Raw genomic sequence first — 22,400 nt, 5'->3', positions numbered from 1 at the left:
TTTCCATGCTTTAATATTGTCGGAGGTATTTTTAAACAACACCATCGAAAAGAGCATCGTTAAAAACATAGAAACACTGGTTATCGAATATTTTTTCGTCGCACTCATTACGTGGCAAGGGTTCAAATGGAAATGTGTTCTCTGAGCATTTATGGGTTAATGTGACGTGGTATAAACCATATGAATACCGTTTTCTATTACTTTTAAGACAATTACGACAAATATTAACAATTTAAGAAAAAAACTTTCAAAAAAAAAATTTCGCAGACCTGTGTAATTGGAGGAATACGCAAATAAAAAAATGCTTGTAGGTAGTCTCAAACTTATAGCACGTAATTACAATTTGGATATGCATTAATTAAGATTAAAATACATTAGCAGGTGGTCGAAATTCAACTACTTTCTGAGGCATTTTGTTGTAAAGATAACACTTCCCGATAGTCTGTTCGCTTTTAAAATTGACAACAATTTTATTATAAACATCTGACACATGATGTATATTATTGGATCACTTATTAACAAAAACCAAAGAAAATAATTTCCTGTTTCAAATATGCACAAAAGTACCACATCTCACATCGAAAAAATACTTCTCACACATATAATAAAAATAATTTAATAATAAACTTCATTAGGTACAGTAGAAATATGTACCGATATAAATTTAATGTTATTTACAATAAATTACGTATTTATATTCAATAAATTCTTTCTCTGGATAGTAGTATCAGTTGAGTGTTTGTTGAAGCAATGACGGCCTTCAAGAAGTTTACATCGTTAGGATTGATATCCCATTCAGTAATTTGCCCCAAAACTTTCAATTTCGGACAATGGGTCATTAACAGTTCCACCGACGTTAACGTTAAGCATTTTGCCGAAGCAAACCATACTTCTTCTAATTCTAAGAGCTCACATTCTGAACATAATCGAAACATGTCGTCATCGTTAAATTTTATACCATCACCGATCACAAGTCGCCTTAATTTCGGGCTGTTCATTAAAAGAAATCGCAGTATAAAATTGCTGGTGTTACAATAGGACAGATCCACTGATTCCAAGTGCATGAAATAGTAATCGATTTTTGTGCTGGTTAGGCTCATTTTGAAGCATTCCAGTGTTTGCAGATTTGGCGCATTTTTGCAAATTTCTCCCAAATCGACAACGTTTTCTTTCACGCTAATAAGCTTTAAGACTTGTATTTGATATCCTGATTTTTCTAAGTAACCCATCAGTTCTTCGTAGAGTGGTTTGCTTAATTTTAGTGTATGTAACGATTTTAAAGTTGAAAGAACTTTAAGTGTGTTCTTTAATGGGGTGTCCAAGTAGACGCTTTTCAAATTAGGGCATGTCTTGACAATGGCTTCGCATGTATCTTCCGTAGTAAGTGTGTCGTGGATATATTCCAATTTTGTACGGAAGTTTGAATTTTTTTCGTAAACCCTTGACAGAGCATTTCCCGTGAACGAAAACGTCTGTAAAGCGATCAGATTGGGCAAGTTCTGGACCAGCTTGGAGATTGTTTCAATGGAATCCTGTTCATCTTGACATACATCTTTTTTGCCAAAGTTTCCAATACTTAAAATTTTGAGGCTTTGACTTTTGAACTTGACCAAATTTGATGACGTAAATGAACACTCACCGGACACATCCAAACACGTGAGGTTTCCGTATGTTCCAATGGCATTCAACAGTTGGTCATCAGCAATGTGCGGAACGACGAAAGTTTTCAATTTCTTCAATCCTTTTACTATATCACACAGTAAACTGAGATTCTCCCTTGCCCAAATCCCTTTGAGATTCAAGTAGGTTAGACCGGTTCCCTTCTCCAGGATGGTTTTCAAAATATTTTCGTAATAATTGTGTGGAAATACATCTGTTTCAAGCCGCTTCACGTCCTCCCTCAAAAGAAGCTGAAGACAATTGAATCTTATGGAAGCATCCATGCAGCAAGATGCCAGCACCAGATTGAGAAGATCCTGCAGGACTTCATACGTTGAATCTCGTATGTATGATTGTAACGTTTCGTAATCCAGTTCTTCATCGTCACATACCGCCTGTGTCAATTGAGTGGCCACTGTGTTACAACACAATTTCTGTAAGGGTAGAACTTGACATCGTGGAGACATGTTATACTCATTCACGCACTGACACACACTGGGTGAGTGTGAAATTCAGGGATTGTTCTTCGATTATATCTGTATATAATCCAGGGCAGTCTGCCATCACGGTCAAGTGTACTTTTCTATTAATAATACGCCAGTACATGTACATATATTGCGAAAATGTCGCAGCGTGTTTTACACTGTTAATAAAATTTTTACTTCCGCAATACCCAAAATTATTTTTAACTTGTAGGACCCATTTTTCAAAAATAAAGTATAGTTGTGTTCATCAATATCTGATTGATATTTTTTGTTAGTGTCACACATATTTATTGTGTTTTTCTGTTATTAAAAATTTTACAAAAAATTCAGCTAGTTTCCTTATATAAAAAAGTAAAAATTTATTACAAAAGAATAAAATTTTATCATACCAGTTTAGAAATAATGTACCTATCATAGAAAAAGTTTTGGCACTTATTATTTTATTTCTATTTACGTCACTTTTTACTAAGACGTCATAAGATTTTCGAACAAAGAATTGAAAATTTCTGACGTAGGAATAATTGATATAATGCCTACAACTTCCTAATTTAACGTACGCTACAACCTTTTCAAAATAACTCATTCACATCAGTACATTTTTTTTAAAAGGACCTGAACGAGAAACAATATAAAAATAACTTAAACTTTAAATGGTGCAACTACTGTAAAACTGAATTTTAACTAAATAGAAATAATAAAACATTAGAAAGTTTCACTCGTCAATTTATTTGAGAAACCCTCAACAAATTTGTCTGGACTGATCTTATTTCTCGCGTTATTATTAATAATTTGAATAATTACTGTACTATTATTTATGTGTGAGCAATACGGATGATATATTATTAAATATGAGANCTCAGACTATAGACTGGGAAAGACTTGAAATTTTCCAGGGTAGGCTTAGGCGGTGTATCTAATAATCAAGGAAACTTACCTTCAATAATGTTTCAATAAAAGTGAATCACTATTAAATAATTTAATATTTAAAACTGCTATTTGTAAGAAAAAGTAAGAATGAACTTATTGAAATGTAAATCGTAACTTTTTATCAGTCATATCAGAACAAATATTTACATTTCACCTGTTTCAATGAGGTAACATCATGTTGTATTTTTTGCAGGGAACATTTTTTGGGTTTTTTGAGAATATCGCTTATGTGTACAGCATATACGTATGTATAGTTAATTTACTAATGGAGGTTACCCATTTTTAGATCAAATATTTATGCTTCTGATTATTTGTTCGCATTTGAAAATTTTGATTGAATCATTTCGTCTTGATTTGAATTTTTGTGACATATGTTTGGATTTATTACTCTTTAATTCTATTTTTGACTTTGACATTTACCTAATCGACAATGTAAACGATCATTCTATTTATGAACTTTCGCTAAAATTTTTTGTGTTCATTTCTGCAATCTACAAATAACCTCTATTTTCGGATATCCTTTTTTATTTTCATAACGCGAACGTTGTAGCTTATATTTAACTATTTCATAAAAATAACTGTCGTTTATTGGAGTAAGAAAGTAGGGTGCGCATGGTATGAGAAAATTTTAGGTAATGAACCAATCATTTTCAATTGATTAACTGATCAAAAACGTTATTTTTTGCTTAATTGTAATATTTCAAAATATCTTTTTTGTTTATATATGCAGTTGTCATATTATTTTAGAGCTGACAATTGTCAACGAGTTTTTAGCTTTTTTTACACCGAATATTCTATTCTCTATTTCTAGAAAAATGAATCGTTTTTTTACAACAATGTACAAGGAACGGGGAAAACCATACTACCCTGAAAATGTAGCAAAAGCTGAGCATGAACGTTTGTTGTCGTCGACACTTCTTGTTCATCCTTTGTATAAGAAAACTCTTCCTCAACAAATAAATAAGGATCCTGTAGTTGTTCAAAGAATTAGGGAAGAAAAGAAAAGATTAACAAAGAATTATCAGCTCTTTTTGGATACATATCACGATCATTTTAGTGGAAAGTTAAGAAAATCGAAGAACAAGATAATAAAAAGAAGTTCTTCACCGTCATCTCCAAAACGAGAAAAGAAATTCAACATCACCGTGAATCCTAGAAATCCCGTTCAACGTCAAGGAAAATTTCTAGACAAGTACTCTCGCAAATGCTTACAACTCGATCTGAAATTTGTTGAAAACGAAACTCCTCCGTCAGAAACAATAACTCCTCACGATGAACAGCCTAAAAGCAAAATGCACAATTTCGTTTTGGAGGAACTGGAAAGGACCAACGACGAAATAGACACCTTTAACACCCAGCTCCAGGCGATCCAAGGAATTCTGAACGATCGCAAGGTGGAACTAAAGTTTCCAACGAACGATAACATTGAGCAGGTTGAGACAAAAGAAGAAATCATAAAGAGATCAAAATCAAGAGATTTTCTTGGTAAAACCCTCGATAGAAACTTTAGAAATATTAGAACGAATGAGTTGCCCAAAATGCATTACAAAAGCATGGCAGATGCTTTGCTTAGTAAGAAGAAGACAACAAGTTTAGAATTGTTATATTCCAATAATTCCTATCACAAAAAGGGTCAATCATTTGCAAAGTTGATAGATTCAAATTCAGAAATGAATATAAATAACGATAAGAAAATTACGGCAGATTCTGCACTGCACCTCCGGAAATCCAGCACATCTAACCTGGATGATTTCTACAAAGAAATAAATTCAAGATTTCCGTTTTCAAAATTCCGCTCATTGTACAAACCGGATATGGATAGCGTTAGTACACCTATTCCCAAAAAGAACAACAACATGATGACGAATGTAGTTGAAAAGGCGAAATCATACTCGCACGAAAAATCACCAAGAACCAGTTTAAAGTCATCACCACGACCAGCTGGCCGGTATAACAACAGGATCACCAATACTAATAAGAATAAGCACCTTCCACATAAAAGAAATACGAAGCTGAACACACAAATCACACCTGTTGATTTCAAGGGAGAGTGTGGTGATAAAGCTGAGTTTCAAAAACACAAAAGATCACCTAGAAAAAGTCCAAGGATTGCAAAAGGAAATGTACACTACCCCAATGGCACTGATTGCGTAATGAAATCGTACATTGAGCAAAAATTATTACCTAGAAGTCCTTTGGACGCTTCTGAAGGTAGATATAAATTTTCGAGTCAAAATAATAGTCCGAAATCTAACAACAAGTCAAATTATACCCAATCACGCACAACCGAATTCGAAAAGGTACTTCAAGAGAATGTACCTCATGGAATTTTTGGAAACGAACAACTTCCAAAAGGGATAACAAACTCCCTGTTTCTAAAGAATGAACTCAAACAAAATCCTTCGGGGCCGCCCAATGAGAATCATCTTCACAATGCTCGAGCGGTCTTTTTACGAAAATTACAACAGGCCCAATATGACGCAAAACAACAGGATCTATTTACTCTTTCTAAAAACAATAGTCCTTACGCAAACAAAAAGAATAATTCGGGTCTGTATTCCACTTTTTGCACTGCTCTTAAAGATACCATATTCGAACCTGAAAAGAATGCTGTTTGACTTTTTTTTTATTTAACAAACAGTTTTGTGAATTGATCTAACACGTCTTTGAATAAATAATAAATGTCCATTACTGTATCAACAAGTAATTGTTTCTGTTTAATTGATATGACGAAAAAACGATTTGAAATTAACATTTCGTTACCAGAATAAGGCACGGAACATTTCACATTCTTTTTGCCTTTTTAGGACATTTAAATTTATGTAATTTACAATCTATATTTATTTACATCATTCATACTGATCGGAAAAGAAATTTTCAGTTTTGTGGTTTTTGCGTTGGTGAAAGAGACAATAAATGCCAGAATACGTTTGGACTAAATCCAAATTAATTTTCACCGTTTATTTACAACCAGTTGGACGTAGTGTTGCGTTCTAANTTACTTCCGCAATACCCAAAATTATTTTTAACTTGTAGGACCCATTTTTCAAAAATAAAGTATAGTTGTGTTCATCAATATCTGATTGATATTTTTTGTTAGTGTCACACATATTTATTGTGTTTTTCTGTTATTAAAAATTTTACAAAAAATTCATCTAGTTTCCTTATATAAAAAAGTAAAAATTTATTACAAAAGAATAAAATTTTATCATACCAGTTTAGAAATAATGTACCTATCATAGAAAAAGTTTTGGCACTTATTATTTTATTTCTATTTACGTCACTTTTTACTAAGACGTCATAAGATTTTCGAACAAAGAATTGAAAATTTCTGACGTAGGAATAATTGATATAATGCCTACAACTTCCTAATTTAACGTACGCTACAACCTTTTCAAAATAACTCATTCACATCAGTACATTTTTTTTAAAAGGACCTGAACGAGAAACAATATAAAAATAACTTAAACTTTAAATGGTGCAACTACTGTAAAACTGAATTTTAACTAAATAGAAATAATAAAACATTAGAAAGTTTCACTCGTCAATTTATTTGAGAAACCCTCAACAAATTTGTCTGGACTGATCTTATTTCTCGCGTTATTATTAATAATTTGAATAATTACTGTACTATTATTTATGTGTGAGCAATACGGATGATATATTATTAAATATGAGACGTACTGATTGCGTATAAACGAATTCAGAAGTGACAAAAATACTTCAACTAAAGCCGGGACTACATTGAGAAGCTTTACCATTCGTTCGCATTCGTTTGCGTTGCTAATCGTTCGTAGACATTCGCGGCAAAGTTGATGAAAGTGGCACATATGAACTAACTACTCTCCCCTATTTACATTTGCTAGCGTTTCACCAAGTTTCACCCATTTGTGAGGTTCCATTTGGGGTGTGGGCATCAATAATCACGTTTTTATTTTATTGTTCAAAATGGTGTATTGTAGTAATTGCAAACACAAAGGTAAATAAACGTTCGAAAAATCAGATTTGTAGTTTCAAAATAGTGAACAAATTCTTGTTAAGTGTTATGAGTTTTGAAAAATAGTCAATTCTCTGTTTTCTGTTCTTTTTCGATTTTTGTCACTATATGATTTTATTGATAAAGACTAACCTAAAAATTATTTTCAACATGGCTACCAGTTCGCAAACATTCGCAACTCACGTTTTTTTTAATCATTTTGAGTTTACCGACAGAGGATGAAAAGCGTTTGTTCGCATTGTTGACCATTTGAATCAAAAGTTATTCGTAGCAAATCACCACAAATGATCACTTTACGAACGTATGCAAACCAATACGAACGAATGGCGACGTTTCTCAAATGTATTCCCGGCTTAATATCAGTGGCTGCGAATCTCTTGCATCTTGGACTACCTTTTAAAAAATTATTGCAACCTATCTTATGTTACGTCGTTCGGTGCACTTGGACAAGGCCCAAATTCATTGCCTCCCTTACCTTTCCCATTGCCAACAAGTATTATTTCGTACGACGTAGTACATTCAAGTCATATACATAATCTAATGATAATAGCAAAAATCCAAATCGTAAAAGCACATGCGTCGGTACGTAATAAATGCATATTTATAACAAAATTTATTTGGCGCCTATATAATAAGGAATTGTTGCTTGCAACTTTTATGAGAGACAACGCTCCCACATGCCTCAATAATTTCATTATAGTATTATTTTAGTGCATAAGCACACAATTTGTCGATACACAATCAGTATTGGTATTGAAGTAAAAATCCTATTGCTTTTTGTGACGTTGTTTATTATACGAATATTCCAGACTAGCCTGATGAGTTATAGCCGACGAAACGTCGGAAAAGCAACAGGTTTTTTGCTTCAATGCTAACACCGATTAATTATCAGCTCTGGATTGATCGTGTGTTAAGGGAATGTACCCAAACTATGTGACCCATTTTTTTTTTATAATTTTTACCCCCCCCCTCGATGACCAGATGTAGTATATACTAAAGCTCCCCACTCTCTGGTTTGTAATATTGTTTTTCAAACAGATAGCTCGAAAAAGCGGTAGATTTCGCTGGAGGACATTGACTACTTAACAAAAACCTAAGGCTTCCCCGCCCCTATTACCATGAGTGGTAGTTTTGAAGAACCCCTTTCCCCCCGAATAGGTCACGCAGTATGGGTATGTTCCCTAAAGAAATACCATAAAGAATAAGGAGAGCGGAACTTCTGCTTCAATTACAAATTATACTATACTCAATAATTTCAGTTGTTACCACACTAATTGATAAATGTTTAATGCTTAATGTCTTCAATTATTAACATTTCTTCTAAAAATAACATTCCCTACTTATATAATACTAATCTCTCTGAAAAAAGTATCAACGAGCACAAATTTCTTAAAAACTTAAAAAAAAAAATGAAACTATTTTAGAATAAAAGCTAAATTGCATCTGTGTTCTATTTTTTGCCGCCACTCAGATATCTATACTTAGTTGTTAATATAAATCTCAGTTAGACATTGAAGATAATTAACATAAAAAGGACGAAGATATTCAGGTCGCTAAAATATTTTGTTCAGGATGGGTTTCAGATTTTGTTTGACATAAAATCAAGTTATCTGAAATTGAACTACTGCTCCGTATTTATTCCTAATTTTAGAACGATGAATATTTATTTGGAGGTACCTATATATATCATTAAAGACAGCCTGAAAGTACATATTTGCTGGTCAGTGCACTTATAAATCAAATAAATATTATACAAACATAAAAGTNTTGATGACGTAAATGAACACTCACCGGACACATCCAAACACGTGAGGTTTCCGTATGTTCCAATGGCATTCAACAGTTGGTCATCAGCAATGTGCGGAAGGCACGAAACATTTCACATTCTTTTTGCCTTTTTAGGACATTTAAATTTATGTAATTTACAATCTATATTTATTTACATCATTCATACTGATCGGAAAAGAAATTTTCAGTTTTGTGGTTTTTGCGTTGGTGAAAGAGACAATAAATGCCAGAATACGTTTGGACTAAATCCAAATTAATTTTCACCGTTTATTTACAACCAGTTGGACGTAGTGTTGCGTTCTAATAATTGGTAATGTGTTAAATAGAATGTTCCAATTTCATGCAGTAAAAAGTAAAATGAGAAAGTAGATCAAATGACAAAAAAAACTTTTCGACTTATGTCGTCAGCAGTTGCTAAAATAATAAAGTATTTTAAAATATATTGTAGGCAGCTAGAAATTAAGGATTTCAGGATAAGATTATTAAGTTTTGGGAAACGAAATAACACAGGTCTGCGATAAAAAGATTTTTGTATAAATTTATCTTAAGCATGCAAATGTTGTTCTATAATTTGCCAATATAAACTTTGTTTTAACTAATAATCAAGGAAACTTACCTTCAATAATGTTTCAATAAAAGTGAATCACTATTAAATAATTTAATATTTAAAACTGCTATTTGTAAGAAAAAGTAAGAATGAACTTATTGAAATGTAAATCGTAACTTTTTATCAGTCATATCAGAACAAATATTTACATTTCACCTGTTTCAATGAGGTAACATCATGTTGTATTTTTTGCAGGGAACATTTTTTGGGTTTTTTGAGAATATCGCTTATGTGTACAGCATATACGTATGTATAGTTAATTTACTAATGGAGGTTACCCATTTTTAGATCAAATATTTATGCTTCTGATTATTTGTTCGCATTTGAAAATTTTGATTGAATCATTTCGTCTTGATTTGAATTTTTGTGACATATGTTTGGATTTATTACTCTTTAATTCTATTTTTGACTTTGACATTTACCTAATCGACAATGTAAACGATCATTCTATTTATGAACTTTCGCTAAAATTTTTTGTGTTCATTTCTGCAATCTACAAATAACCTCTATTTTCGGATATCCTTTTTTATTTTCATAACGCGAACGTTGTAGCTTATATTTAACTATTTCATAAAAATAACTGTCGTTTATTGGAGTAAGAAAGTAGGGTGCGCATGGTATGAGAAAATTTTAGGTAATGAACCAATCATTTTCAATTGATTAACTGATCAAAAACGTTATTTTTTGCTTAATTGTAATATTTCAAAATATCTTTTTTGTTTATATATGCAGTTGTCATATTATTTTAGAGCTGACAATTGTCAACGAGTTTTTAGCTTTTTTTACACCGAATATTCTATTCTCTATTTCTAGAAAAATGAATCGTTTTTTTACAACAATGTACAAGGAACGGGGAAAACCATACTACCCTGAAAATGTAGCAAAAGCTGAGCATGAACGTTTGTTGTCGTCGACACTTCTTGTTCATCCTTTGTATAAGAAAACTCTTCCTCAACAAATAAATAAGGATCCTGTAGTTGTTCAAAGAATTAGGGAAGAAAAGAAAAGATTAACAAAGAATTATCAGCTCTTTTTGGACACATATCACGATCATTTTAGTGGAAAGTTAAGAAAATCGAAGAACAAGATAATAAAAAGAAGTTCTTCACCGTCATCTCCAAAACGAGAAAAGAAATTCAACATCACCGTGAATCCTAGAAATCCCGTTCAACGTCAAGGAAAATTTCTAGACAAGTACTCTCGCAAATGCTTACAACTCGATCTGAAATTTGTTGAAAACGAAACTCCTCCGTCAGAAACAATAACTCCTCACGATGTTCAGCCTAAAAGCAAAATGCACAATTTCGTTTTGGAGGAACTGGAAAGGACCAACGATGAAATAGACACCTTTAACACCCAGCTCCAGGCGATCCAAGGAATTCTGAACGATCGCAAGGTGGAACTAAAGTTTCCAACGAACGATAACATTGAGCAGGTTGAGACAAAAGAAGAAATCATAAAGAGATCAAAATCAAGAGATTTTCTTGGTAAAACCCTCGATAGAAACTTTAGAAATATTAGAACGAATGAGTTGCCCAAAATGCATTACAAAAGCATGGCAGATGCTTTGCTTAGTAAGAAGAAGACAACAAGTTTAGAATTGTTATATTCCAATAATTCCTATCACAAAAAGGGTCAATCATTTGCAAAGTTGATAGATTCAAATTCAGAAATGAATATAAATAACGATAAGAAAATTACGGCAGATTCTGCACTGCACCTCCGGAAATCCAGCACATCTAACCTGGATGATTTCTACAAAGAAATAAATTCAAGATTTCCGTTTTCAAAATTCCGCTCATTGTACAAACCGGATATGGATAGCGTTAGTACACCTATTCCCAAAAAGAACAACAACATGATGACGAATGTAGTTGAAAAGGCGAAATCATACTCGCACGAAAAATCACCAAGAACCAGTTTAAAGTCATCACCACGACCAGCTGGCCGGTATAACAACAGGATCACCAATACTAATAAGAATAAGCACCTTCCACATAAAAGAAATACGAAGCTGAACACACAAATCACACCTGTTGATTTCAAGGGAGAGTGTGGTGATAAAGCTGAGTTTCAAAAACACAAAAGATCACCTAGAAAAAGTCCAAGGATTGCAAAAGGAAATGTACACTACCCCAATGGCACTGATTGCGTAATGAAATCGTACATTGAGCAAAAATTATTACCTAGAAGTCCTTTGGACGCTTCTGAAGGTAGATATAAATTTTCGAGTCAAAATAATAGTCCGAAATCTAACAACAAGTCAAATTATACCCAATCACGCACAACCGAATTCGAAAAGGTACTTCAAGAGAATGTACCTCATGGAATTTTTGGAAACGAACAACTTCCAAAAGGGATAACAAACTCCCTGTTTCTAAAAAATGAACTCAAACAANCAATTTCTCGATACACAATCAGTATTGGTATTGAAGTAAAAATCCTATTGCTTTTTGTGACGTTGTTTATTATACGAATATTCCAGACTAGCCTGATGAGTTATAGCCGACGAAACGTCGGAAAAGCAACAGGTTTTTTGCTTCAATGCTAACACCGATTAATTATCAGCTCTGGATTGATCGTGTGTTAAGGGAATGTACCCAAACTATGTGACCCATTTTTTTTTATAATTTTTACCCCCCCCCCTCGATGACCAGATGTAGTATATACTAAAGCTCCCCACTCTCTGGTTTGTAATATTGTTTTTCAAACAGATAGCTCGAAAAAGCGGTAGATTTCGCTGGAGGACATTGACTACTTAACAAAAACCTAAGGCTTCCCCGCCCCTATTACCATGAGTGGTAGTTTTGAAGAACCCCTTTCCCCCCGAATAGGTCACGCAGTATGGGTATGTTCCCTAAAGAAATACCATAAAGAATAAGGAGAGCGGAACTTCTGCTTCAATTACAAATTATACTATACTCAATAATTTCAGTTGTTACCACACTAATTGATAAATGTTTAATGCTTAATGTCTTCAATTATTAACATTTCTTCTAAAAATAACATTCCCTACTTATATAATACTAATCTCTCTGAAAAAAGTATCAACGAGCACAAATTTCTTAAAAACTTAAAAAAAAAAATGAAACTATTTTAGAATAAAAGCTAAATTGCATCTGTGTTCTATTTTTTGCCGCCACTCAGATATCTATACTTAGTTGTTAATATAAATCTCAGTTAGACATTGAAGATAATTAACATAAAAAGGACGAAGATATTCAGGTCGCTAAAATATTTTGTTCAGGATGGGTTTCAGATTTTGGTTGACATAAAATCAAGTTATCTGAAATTGAACTACTGCTCCGTATTTATTCCTAATTTTAGAACGATGAATATTTATTTGGAGGTACCTATATATATCATTAAAGACAGCCTGAAAGTACATATTTGCTGGTCAGTGCACTTATAAATCAAATAAATATTATACAAACATAAAAGTATATAGACGAATATTTAAATTAATTTGCTTTCAGTTATTTTACGTGAGACTAGTGTCATTGAACGAAAGTTTGTAATATATAACACAAGCGACGAGTATGTTTCTATTTCATCCGCAGTCTCCTTTACTATTCCTACAGTCTCGCATTAATAATGCTCACAATAAAAGTGAGCGAAACACGTATCCGTTTTTGATAAAATGTTTGTGGTATATAATATGGGCGAATCTCGCGGGTATTATTTTAGTTTACCTACAGTCTTCTCTACTATTCCTACAATCTCGCTGTGATAATTCTCACAGTAAAAGTGATCAAACCACGTGCCCATTTGAAGGAAAAATTTCTTGAGAAGTTTGTAGTTTGTAGAGGCTAATGTCTTTGGTATTATTCTATTTTACCCGTAGTCTCCTTTACTATTCCTACAATAAATGTGAATGAAACACGTGCTCGTTTAAAAAATGTTTATGGTATATAGAGGCCAGACTTTTTGATATTATTCTATTTTATCCCTTTACTATTTCTATAGCCTCACGAGCGAGACACGTTCCCATTTAAAGAAAAAGTTTGTGGTAGAAAAGGACCAATTTCTTTTGTATTATTCTACTTTGCCCACAGTCTTCTTTACTGTACCTACAGTCCTGCGTTGATAATGTTGACAGTAAAAGTGAACGAAACTCGTGTCCATTATTGAAAACAATGTTTGTGGTATATAGGGGCTAATCCCTTTGGTATTATTCTATTTTACCACAGTCCCCTTTACCATTCCTACAGTCCCGTGTTGATAATACTCACAATAAATGTGAACGAAACACGTGCCAGTTTAAGAAAAAATGTTTGTAGTATATAGAGGCCAACCTTTTTGGTATTATTCTCCTAATATACCCACAGTTTCCTAGAGTACCTACCGCGTATGTGAATCTCCTTTATATTATTCCATTTTACCCACAGACTACTTTACTATTCCTATAGTCCCGCGTTGATAATGCTCACAATAAATGTGAAAGAGAAACATGCCCTTTTAACAAAAAATGTTTGTGGTATATAGAGGCCAGTTTTTTGGGATTATTCTATTTCATCCACAGTCTCCTTTATTATTCCTACAGTCTTGCGTTGATAATTCTCACAGTAAAAGTGAGCGAAACACGTTCCCATTTAAAGAAAAGTTTGTGGTAAAAAAGAGTGAATCTCTTGCGTATTATTCTGCTTTACCCACAATTTCATTTACTATGCCTACAGTTCCGCGTTGATAATGCTCAAAGTAAAAGTCAACGAAACACGTGCCTGTTTAATGAAAAAGTCTGTAGTATAAAAAAACAATGTTTGTGGTATGTAGGGGCTAATCTATTTTGTATGATTCTATTTTACTACAGTCTCCTTTACCAATCCTACAGTTCCGCGTTGATAATACTCACGGTAAAAATATGCGACACATGTGCTCGTTTAAGGAAAAAGTCTGTGGTATAATAGGGTCAGTCACTATTGTGTTACTCTACTACACCCACAGTCTCCTACACTAGTGAGCGCAACACGTGTCCCCATTACTAAGGAAAATTTTGTGGTATAAAATGGTGAATCTCTTTTGTATTATTCCATTTTATCCACAGTTCCTTTATTATTTCTACAGTCCCACATTTAAAATGCTCACAGCGAGACACATGCCAGTTTAAAGAAAAACTTTGTGGTATAAAAGGGTAAATCTCTTTTGTATTACTCTACTTTACCCATAGTATAATTCACTCTTCCTACAGTCTCGCGTTTTTAATGCTCACAGTAAATGTGAGCGAAACTTGCGGGAACATTTAATTTCTAGAGATATTACTAAATATCGCACATTTGTTTTTAAAGTATTTTACTGAAGTTATTNTGAAAGGCAAGGGGATTAAAAAAGAAACTTCTGCGAATTGCATCCTCACTAGTTAAAATATTTATTTTAATAACATACTGGAATAGAAGTTTAACGACTTTTTATACCTTAAAATCGTGCATGCATACTTTTAAATTTAAAACAAATCATTAATCAAAAGGGTTCATATCGAAATTTTGATTCTACAACTTTTTAAGCATATTCTTAAAAACTACGTTATTAAAATAATTGTGTAAGTATATATTTCACAAAAAAAGGTTGTATTTTAGCACACAATATAAAAAAGTCAGTAACAAGATAATAATTTATTAAAACACGTTCATTAAAAAAAAAATAAGAATATAACATGAAACAAGGTAGTCAAATTTTTCAACTAATTGTAAGCCTTAACTTTAGCCCAAGGTACACATCATGAAGTTTGATTTATAATTTTCTTTAGTCTTTTCCCTATCAATTTTGGATAAGTATTGTTCTTAATGCGAAACTCTTTGCTCTGATGAGAAACCGCTCCATTTTCCAATTGATACTGACACAACATATGCAATGGTTTAACAAGTTTATCCCTATATTCATTATTATTCTCTAATAACGCCAATGCTTCTGCTGCCGCCTCCAAAGTACTCAAGCAACCATCTGTTGGCTGTGTTCTTATAGTGTAGTTACTAACATTTGATAAAGTTAACTTTACACTTTTTATTTTATGTAGAATTGAATTGCTTGCATATATTGCTTTAGCTTGGGGCCAGGTTCCATCAATTATTATTAAATTATAGCTTTCATATTGATGTTTATCGATAATTTCTTGCAAGTTCACAGATTCAGAGCTAGGATATAATAATAAGGTGTTAGGTTCAAGCAAAATGTTTTCAAGTTCTTTATATCTAGTTCTAAAATTTTTGCCTTTAAAAATGACGCATCTTTCATTTGCTAGTCCTAATTTAAGCATGGGAGCAGTGCGTAGACATCTTTTTTCCTCTGCAGGGTGTTGGAGTATTATCAATCTCGTTTTGGGGTTTAAGGGCACTTTTGGTAAAGCAGGGCACCAGCAGACACTCTGAGGTCTCCTAAAACACATAAAAACTTAATAAAATCGTTTTTATAGCAGACAAAACTAAATACTGGCACTGAGAACACTTGTCTCTAATATCTGGTGGTTCCACACATATGTTTGCAAAATCGTTAAAGACATTATTTTCTGTTTCCATTAAACGCCAATCTATTTTTATTTATTTAAAGGGACACAATGCAAATCTGTTTGGCGAATATAAGAAATTAGGTTATAAAAAAATAAACAAATATAATTCTACATAACCTAACTTTACTAACCGCTGATAAACTGATGTTTCACAGGTGTGGCTCTAATTTTATTTCAAACAAAATAGGTAAATACATGAATTAAAATAAAATGGAAAAACATAATAAATTATATGTTAATAAACACGAAAGATATTTTTTGAGATTCTTGGATATCCTACCATCAGCATTAGAAAAATTTGATGCTACCAGGTAACATTACCAGTTCCAAAACTTGAGAACAAATAATCTAGGCGTTTTAAAAATCTGTAATTGTTCTTATTGTTTAGGGTATTGCTCACATACTTCTGTGTATCTGGTCTAGATATCCTAAATGCCTTAGATAAAATAGATAATAAGAAAAGAGAAGCTATTATAAATTGGATATATAAACTTCAAGTTGTTAACGAAGAAGGTAGAAATTATTTTACTGATCAGTGATTAATCATTTTATTTAATGTTTATTTTCGTTTATTTTAGAGGAGGTTAGTGGATTTCAAGGTTCATCTACATTGAGCACAATAAAAAATAAGTCAAAAAACTCTCCATTGAAATGGGGCCACATAACTGCCACCTACACAGCATTATGCACCTTGGTGATTCTAGGAGATGATTTGAGTAGAGTGAATCGCAAAGCCATAGCTCATAGTAATTAATAATTGACTAAAATATTATATTCTTATTATTTATTTAATATTTAAGGTTTAAAAAAACTGCAACTGCCAAGTGGCTGTTTTACTGCAGCAAAGGAAGGCACAGAGAGTGATATGAGATTTGTTTTCTCTGTAGCAAGTGTATGTTATCTGATTGATGATTGGTCAGGGATGGATGTCGACAAGACTATCGATTTTATCTTAAAAAGTATAGTGAGTTAGTGCTATGGTATTAAATATTGTTTTATCTTTATTATGCTTTAATAGAAATTAAAGCTTTCCTGTTGTGTTATCAGTAGGGAGTGGACACTGTTCACACGTGTAAGGCCCTCACATAGGCCTACGATCAAAATTTTATGAGGTGAAAACTATGAAGCTAAGTATGCTCCTGCTAATGACGTCATATAAGAACAACTTTCGCTCCTTAGTTATCAGCATAGCTGGTCGTTCGCTATATGAAATAGTCGTAGATGTATAAGAGAATTGAACATGCAAGTTGTACATTCAAATGAGTCGAGGCGAGTCATTGTCTTCATTTAATTGTTATGGTAACCACTTCTGTAATCTGTTACATGCAGTGTGCATGTACTGAAAGGCAAGGGGATTAAAAAAGAAACTTCTGCGAATTGCATCCTCACTAGTTAAAATTACTAGTTGGGAAAGTTCGGGAAATCCCTCCGACCTATAGTCCAGTCTATGAATCTAGTATAAAGCCAGAGAGTAAGGCGAATGGCCCTCTAGTCTCCATACATGTTTTTTTGTCTCGGTTGCGTTCTGTTCTCTTATATTTCTATGAATTTAGTTGTAATCTGATCTGATATAAATTGCGATGTATGTTTTTTGACTAATGAATTTTAATATTTTAGTCATACGATAACGGAATAGGCCAGGAGCCAGGGGCTGAGGCTCACGGTGGGTCTACATATTGCGCCATTGCGACTTTAGCGCTGTGCAAGAGATTAAATAGTTTGTCAAGGAGACAACTTGATGGTATTATTCGATGGTTGGTGTTTCGACAACAGAGCGGTTTCCAAGGACGACCAAACAAACCGGTTGACACTTGTTATTCGTTCTGGGTAGGCGGAGCGCTAAAAATATTGGGTGTTTATGATCTGATTGACTTTCAAGAGAATTACACTTCGGTTATTTTAACCCAAAGTAAAATTATGGGTGGTTTTGCTAAATGGGTTGGACTGAACGGAGATCCACTTCATAGTTACTTGGGTTTAGCCGGACTTACGTTTATGAAATTGGAAAAGTGTCAGCTTAATCAAGTGGTTCCTGAATTAAACATCACCGTCAACGCGTTTCAACAGTTAAAAGTTATCCACGATAAATGGAGATCAAGTTAAACTTAACGCACAAATTGAGTACCTTAAAATTGTTATTATTCATGTACTGATTTTTCGTCAATTTTATTAATAAATGTTAATATTAAAATTCAACATCTTTTATAATTTAACGAAAAGTTACTGTATGAGTTTTAATTAATCGTTAAGATTCTTAACCCGAATTAGTACATATAGTACATTAAATTGCTATAAAATAGTAACGAGTAAGTTACTCACTTTGTTTATTAATTTTTCGTGAATTTAGAATTAAAATTTGTATGGCTCGCTTCACATTCACTTCTTGTTATCGTACTCTATGATTTACAATCTATTTACAGTCTTTGGTTAATAGCTTATCATTATCTATGGTAGTGATGTGATCATGATGTCACGATATCTGTAAAATTAGTAAACATTTCACTTTCGATTATTATTGTTACCTTAAATTTTTGTTAGTATCATGCCAAGTCCATTGTGATATTTAATTAAATTTAAATTAAGTTTGCTAAAATATTAAAGTTTATTGTGAAACTTCAAATTCCTTGATTGTTTCGCTGGTTGACATCTAGAGATCTTATTTCTCGCGTTATTATTAATAATTTGAATAATTACTGTACTATTATTTATGTGTGAGCAATACGGATGATATATTATTAAATATGAGACGTACTGATTGCGTATAAACGAATTCAGAAGTGACAAAAATACTTCAACTAAAGCCGGGACTACATTGAGAAGCTTTACCATTCGTTCGCATTCGTTTGCGTTGCTAATCGTTCGTAGACATTCGCGGCAAAGTTGATGAAAGTGGCACATATGAACTAACTACTCTCCCCTATTTACATTTGCTAGCGTTTCACCAAGTTTCACCCATTTGTGAGGTTCCATTTGGGGTGTGGGCATCAATAATCACGTTTTTATTTTATTGTTCAAAATGGTGTATTGTAGTAATTGCAAACACAAAGGTAAATAAACGTTCGAAAAATCAGATTTGTAGTTTCAAAATAGTGAAGAAATTCTTGTTAAGTGTTATGAGTTTTGAAAAATAGTTAATTCTCTGTTTTCTGTTCTTTTTCGATTTTTGTCACTATATGATTTTATTGATAAAGACTAACCTAAAAATTATTTTCAACATGGCTACCAGTTCGCAAACATTCGCAACTCACGTTTCTTTTTAATCATTTTGAGTTTACCGACAGAGGATGAAAAGCGTTTGTTCGCATTGTTGACCATTTGAATCAAAAGTTATTCGTAGCAAATCACCACAAATGATCACTTTACGACCGTATGCAAACCAATACGAACGAATGGCAACGTTTCTCAAATGTATTCCCGGCTTAATATCAGTGGCTGCGAATCTCTTGCATTTTGGACTACCTTTTAAAAAATTATTGCAACCTATCTTATGTTACGTCGTTCGGTGCACTTGGACAAGGCCCAAATTCATTGCCTCCCTTACCTTTCCCATTGCCAACAAGTATTATTTCGTACGACGTAGTACATTCAAATTATATACATAATCTAATGGTAATAGCAAAAATCCAAATCGTAAAAGCACATGCGTCGGTACGTAATAAATGCATATTTATAACAAAATTTATTTGGCGCCTATATAATAAGGAATTGTTGCTTGCAACTTTTATGAGAGACAACGCTCCCACATGCCTCAATAATTTCATTATAGTATTATTTTAGTGCATAAGCACACAATCTCTCGATACACAATCAGTATTGGTATTGAAGTAAAAATCCTATTGCTTTTTGTGACGTTGTTTATTATACGAATATTTCAGACTAGCCTGATGAGTTNTACAATAATATTTAGCCTCAATTTTAAAATTGTATTTGATTGTGGCTGGTATCGCCGTTATTTGTTGATATTGTGTAGACGTTCCACATATAGGAGGTTTATCGCATGGCGGTTCATTGGGCATCCACTTTCCCAGTCATTACAGCGATTCTTCTGTCAATTCAACGGGCAATAAAAGTCAGAGCGCAAGCGCAGCCGGTTCCGATATATTGGACAAAACGACACACGATCTCAAACTAGAAAAGAGTAACATACTACTGCTTGGGCCAACCGGTTCTGGTGAGTTTTAATTTACTGTTAAGTCGTGCGTTTTTTAAGTAACTGAAAAAACAATAAAATTGGTTTTTGGGTTTACTTTAAAATTGTAAAGTATAATCAATTAGATTTTCAGTGAGCATTAACTTTTTGTAAAGAAATATTTTAATTTTAATAAATTTTGAATCTCTTGAATAAAAATTGTTTACAGGTAAAACTCTACTTGCTCAGACAATAGCCCAGTGTTTGGACGTACCATTTGCGATCTGTGATTGTACGACCTTGACACAGGCTGGTTACGTTGGTGAGGATATCGAAAGTGTGATCGGTAAACTGCTTCAGGATGCAAGTTACAGCATTGAGAGGGCTCAAATAGGGATCGTATTCCTCGACGAGGTCGACAAGATTGGGGCAGTTCCTGGCATACATCAACTGAGGGATGTGGGAGGCGAAGGTGTGCAACAGGGTATGTTGAAGATGTTAGAGGGTACCATCGTTAATGTGCCCGAGCGGAATTCTCCAAGAAAATTACGAGGCGAGACGATCCAAGTCGACACCATAATTTTTAATTAGTGCCAAATGCGCACAATGAGACATTATTATGGCAAAATATACGTAATATGTTTATTATTTAAGCTGATTTTGATATTTTTATAAGTAGCATATTGTATAAAGGTATGCTTGTATTTGTACTTGAAATAATCCTTCAAATTGCACAACTGGAGGTGAATGGGTCTTTATCTGGGTTTGCAAGTTATTTATTAATTTACATCGCACAAAAGAAATTTATGCGGTTTAAAGCACATTTAATTATAAACCATTAAAGTTTATTGCTTCCACGTACATATATACATTGTACAATTTGCATTTATCAAGTTGATATATGTGCTTATCTGGAAAGTTATCACATTTCTGTTTACAAATTACATTTTCTTTTAATTAGTGAAAATTTAATAAGTATACTCTATTTTGTAGGCTTATAAAAAGTATAAAAAGTACACTGAGTTGGTGAGAGTTCGAAAATTACATTTGTTGGAAGTGTACAAATTACTGAACTGACACATGGGCATTTTGTAACAATTTTGTAAATATATATATATTTCAATATTTGTTTTGCAGGTATTTCATAAAGACGACTATGGAATAATGAAATACTAAGTGTATTTATTTATTATATTCGTAATTACTTTCACTTTGCAACAATTACAAGGCAAAAAGTTAATTTGCCACCCATTTTAATTAGAATACATCCCTCTGTACGTATATTGTGTAGCTTGTACTAAAAGTTAAAAATTCAATTTAACTACCTAACTTTCCTTTCTAATTAATTAAGTGAAACATTAAAAAATTTTCCTTTTCCTAAAGAATGTAACAAATAAATGTAATAAGTTGCAAAATTTTATATAGGCGATTATTCCTTAAATCTTCAACGGATTGGCGTTGTTTTGCCAATTCACTGGCAAAACATTTATAGACAGTGTTATTTTTAAATATATACGTTGTATTTATAACACCTGTTCTATTGTTAGAACAACTTTTTAAGGATTACTTTTTAATATACAAGCTTCATGGATAAATGTTGTTATATTAGTGGTTTTCAATACGTGAATAAATGAATATTAATATGACTAGCATACAAAATGGAATGAATTTAGCTTTTGGCAGAGTTGTTATAGAATTTTTAAATTATTCGATTGATATTAATTGTTGTTATCCTACTTCTTATTAAAGGTCTTCTTCTGGCCCTGCAAAACGATCTTTCCCCAAAATGGAAGTGTTTATCAACGAATATAATGGTTTTAAAATCTGCTGGATCTGGCGAACCCCCAATAGAAAGTGTTCCTCCAAAAAATGTAACTCCAGGTGGTCCCCCCGGTACTGGAGGAACAGGAACTGCCGGAGCCGGTGGAGGTAAAAACAAAAATACCCTATGCTGTCCGAAATGTGGAGACCCTTGCACTCACGTCGAGACCTTTGTCAGCTCCACAAGGTTCGTCAAGTGCGAAAAATGCCACCACTTTTTCGTGGTGTTGAGTGAGGTCGACAGTAAAAAAAAAGAGGGTGTCGATTTAAAAACTGGATTTTTCCGAAAACCACCACCCCCACCGAAGAAAATCTATGAGTATCTAAATAAGCATGTAATTGGACAAGAACATGCTAAAAAGGTAAGAAATTATAAATGATTGTTAATTTTTTATCTTTTACATTACCATAGATAAAATTACCAGTACAATCTATAAAAAAAATTAAATCCCAACAATATTTAAAATAAAAAAAAAAATGGATTAGAT

General features: G+C 32.9%; 6 protein-coding genes across 8 annotated transcripts in view; 4 read left to right on the top strand and 2 right to left on the bottom strand.

The window, feature by feature from the left end:
• LOC108733827 overlaps positions 1-5,765 on the top strand; it is a 13,392-nt gene extending 7,627 nt beyond the window's left edge. Inside the window, exons 1-2 of one of the 2 annotated variants that reach the window (XM_025979821.1) lie at positions 3,479-3,703; positions 3,883-5,765. In XM_025979821.1, coding sequence (XP_025835606.1) covers positions 3,887-5,689 — 1,803 coding nt within the window. In that variant the 5' untranslated portion in view covers positions 3,479-3,703; positions 3,883-3,886 and the 3' untranslated portion in view covers positions 5,690-5,765. Of the gene's footprint in view, positions 1-3,478; positions 3,704-3,882 lie in introns of those variants that run through there. The other variant, XM_025979823.1, reaches the window with a different exon arrangement.
• LOC108733824 lies at positions 601-2,188 on the bottom strand. The gene has a single exon (XM_018465148.1). It carries the CDS (start codon positions 2,124-2,126, stop codon positions 699-701), a length of 1,428 nt encoding a protein of 475 aa, XP_018320650.1. The 5' UTR covers positions 2,127-2,188; the 3' UTR covers positions 601-698.
• Positions 5,766-9,872: 4,107 nt separating the features above from the next.
• LOC112906146 lies at positions 9,873-11,953 on the top strand. The gene is made up of 3 exons (XM_025979863.1): positions 9,873-10,097; positions 10,277-11,889; positions 11,949-11,953. Exons 2-3 carry the CDS (start codon positions 10,281-10,283, stop codon positions 11,951-11,953), a joined length of 1,614 nt encoding a protein of 537 aa, XP_025835648.1. The 5' UTR covers positions 9,873-10,097; positions 10,277-10,280.
• A 3,106-nt stretch (positions 11,954-15,059) lies between these two features.
• On the bottom strand, positions 15,060-16,083 carry LOC108733844 (DTW domain-containing protein 2). Of its 2 annotated transcripts, XM_018465181.1 has the most exons (3): positions 15,887-16,083; positions 15,668-15,831; positions 15,508-15,591 (listed from the first exon to the last, which is right to left on the bottom strand). In XM_018465181.1, the coding sequence occupies exons 1-3, from the start codon at positions 15,970-15,972 to the stop codon at positions 15,578-15,580; spliced, it is 264 nt and encodes an 87-aa protein (XP_018320683.1). In that variant the 5' UTR covers positions 15,973-16,083; the 3' UTR covers positions 15,508-15,577. The 2 variants fall into 2 exon arrangements, with proteins under 2 accessions (XP_018320682.1, XP_018320683.1); XM_018465180.1 differs by having other exon boundaries at positions 15,060-15,831.
• A 1-nt stretch (position 16,084) lies between these two features.
• Positions 16,085-18,158, top strand: LOC108733843 (geranylgeranyl transferase type-1 subunit beta). The gene is made up of 5 exons (XM_018465179.2): positions 16,085-16,273; positions 16,351-16,475; positions 16,541-16,708; positions 16,763-16,926; positions 17,580-18,158. Exons 1-5 carry the CDS (start codon positions 16,173-16,175, stop codon positions 18,063-18,065), a joined length of 1,044 nt encoding a protein of 347 aa, XP_018320681.1. The 5' UTR covers positions 16,085-16,172; the 3' UTR covers positions 18,066-18,158.
• Positions 18,159-21,678: 3,520 nt separating this feature from the next.
• The window catches only part of LOC108733836 (ATP-dependent Clp protease ATP-binding subunit clpX-like, mitochondrial), a 9,773-nt gene continuing 9,051 nt past the window's right edge, over positions 21,679-22,400 (top strand). The window contains exon 1 of the mRNA XM_025979862.1: positions 21,679-22,281. Coding sequence (XP_025835647.1) covers positions 21,903-22,281 — 379 coding nt within the window. The 5' untranslated portion in view covers positions 21,679-21,902. The remainder of the gene's footprint in view (positions 22,282-22,400) is intronic.

This window comes from Agrilus planipennis, unplaced genomic scaffold (genome assembly GCF_000699045.2).
Source record: "Agrilus planipennis isolate EAB-ADULT unplaced genomic scaffold, Apla_2.0 scaffold11, whole genome shotgun sequence".
NCBI lineage: Eukaryota > Metazoa > Arthropoda > Insecta > Coleoptera > Buprestidae > Agrilus > Agrilus planipennis.
The sequence above is the reverse complement of the archived record's forward strand: the minus strand, read 5'-3'. Positions and strand labels throughout refer to the sequence as shown.

Bases quoted from the DNA above. Each gene is read 5' to 3' on its own strand.
- LOC108733824 (XM_018465148.1), bottom strand. From the start codon at position 2,126: ATGTCTCCACGATGTCAAGTTCTACCCTTACAGAAATTGTGTTGTAAC.
- LOC108733844 (XM_018465180.1), bottom strand. From the start codon at position 15,972: ATGGAAACAGAAAATAATGTCTTTAACGATTTTGCAAACATATGTGTG. The intron at 15,832-15,886 runs GTATTTAGTTTT...TATGTGTTTTAG, and splicing joins GACAAGTGTTCTCAGTGCCA to GAGACCTCAGAGTGTCTGCT.
- LOC108733843 (XM_018465179.2), top strand. From the start codon at position 16,173: ATGGAAAAACATAATAAATTATATGTTAATAAACACGAAAGATATTTT. The intron at 16,709-16,762 runs GTAATTAATAAT...TTAATATTTAAG, and splicing joins TCGCAAAGCCATAGCTCATA to GTTTAAAAAAACTGCAACTG. The intron at 16,927-17,579 runs GTGAGTTAGTGC...TTAATATTTTAG, and splicing joins ATTTTATCTTAAAAAGTATA to TCATACGATAACGGAATAGG.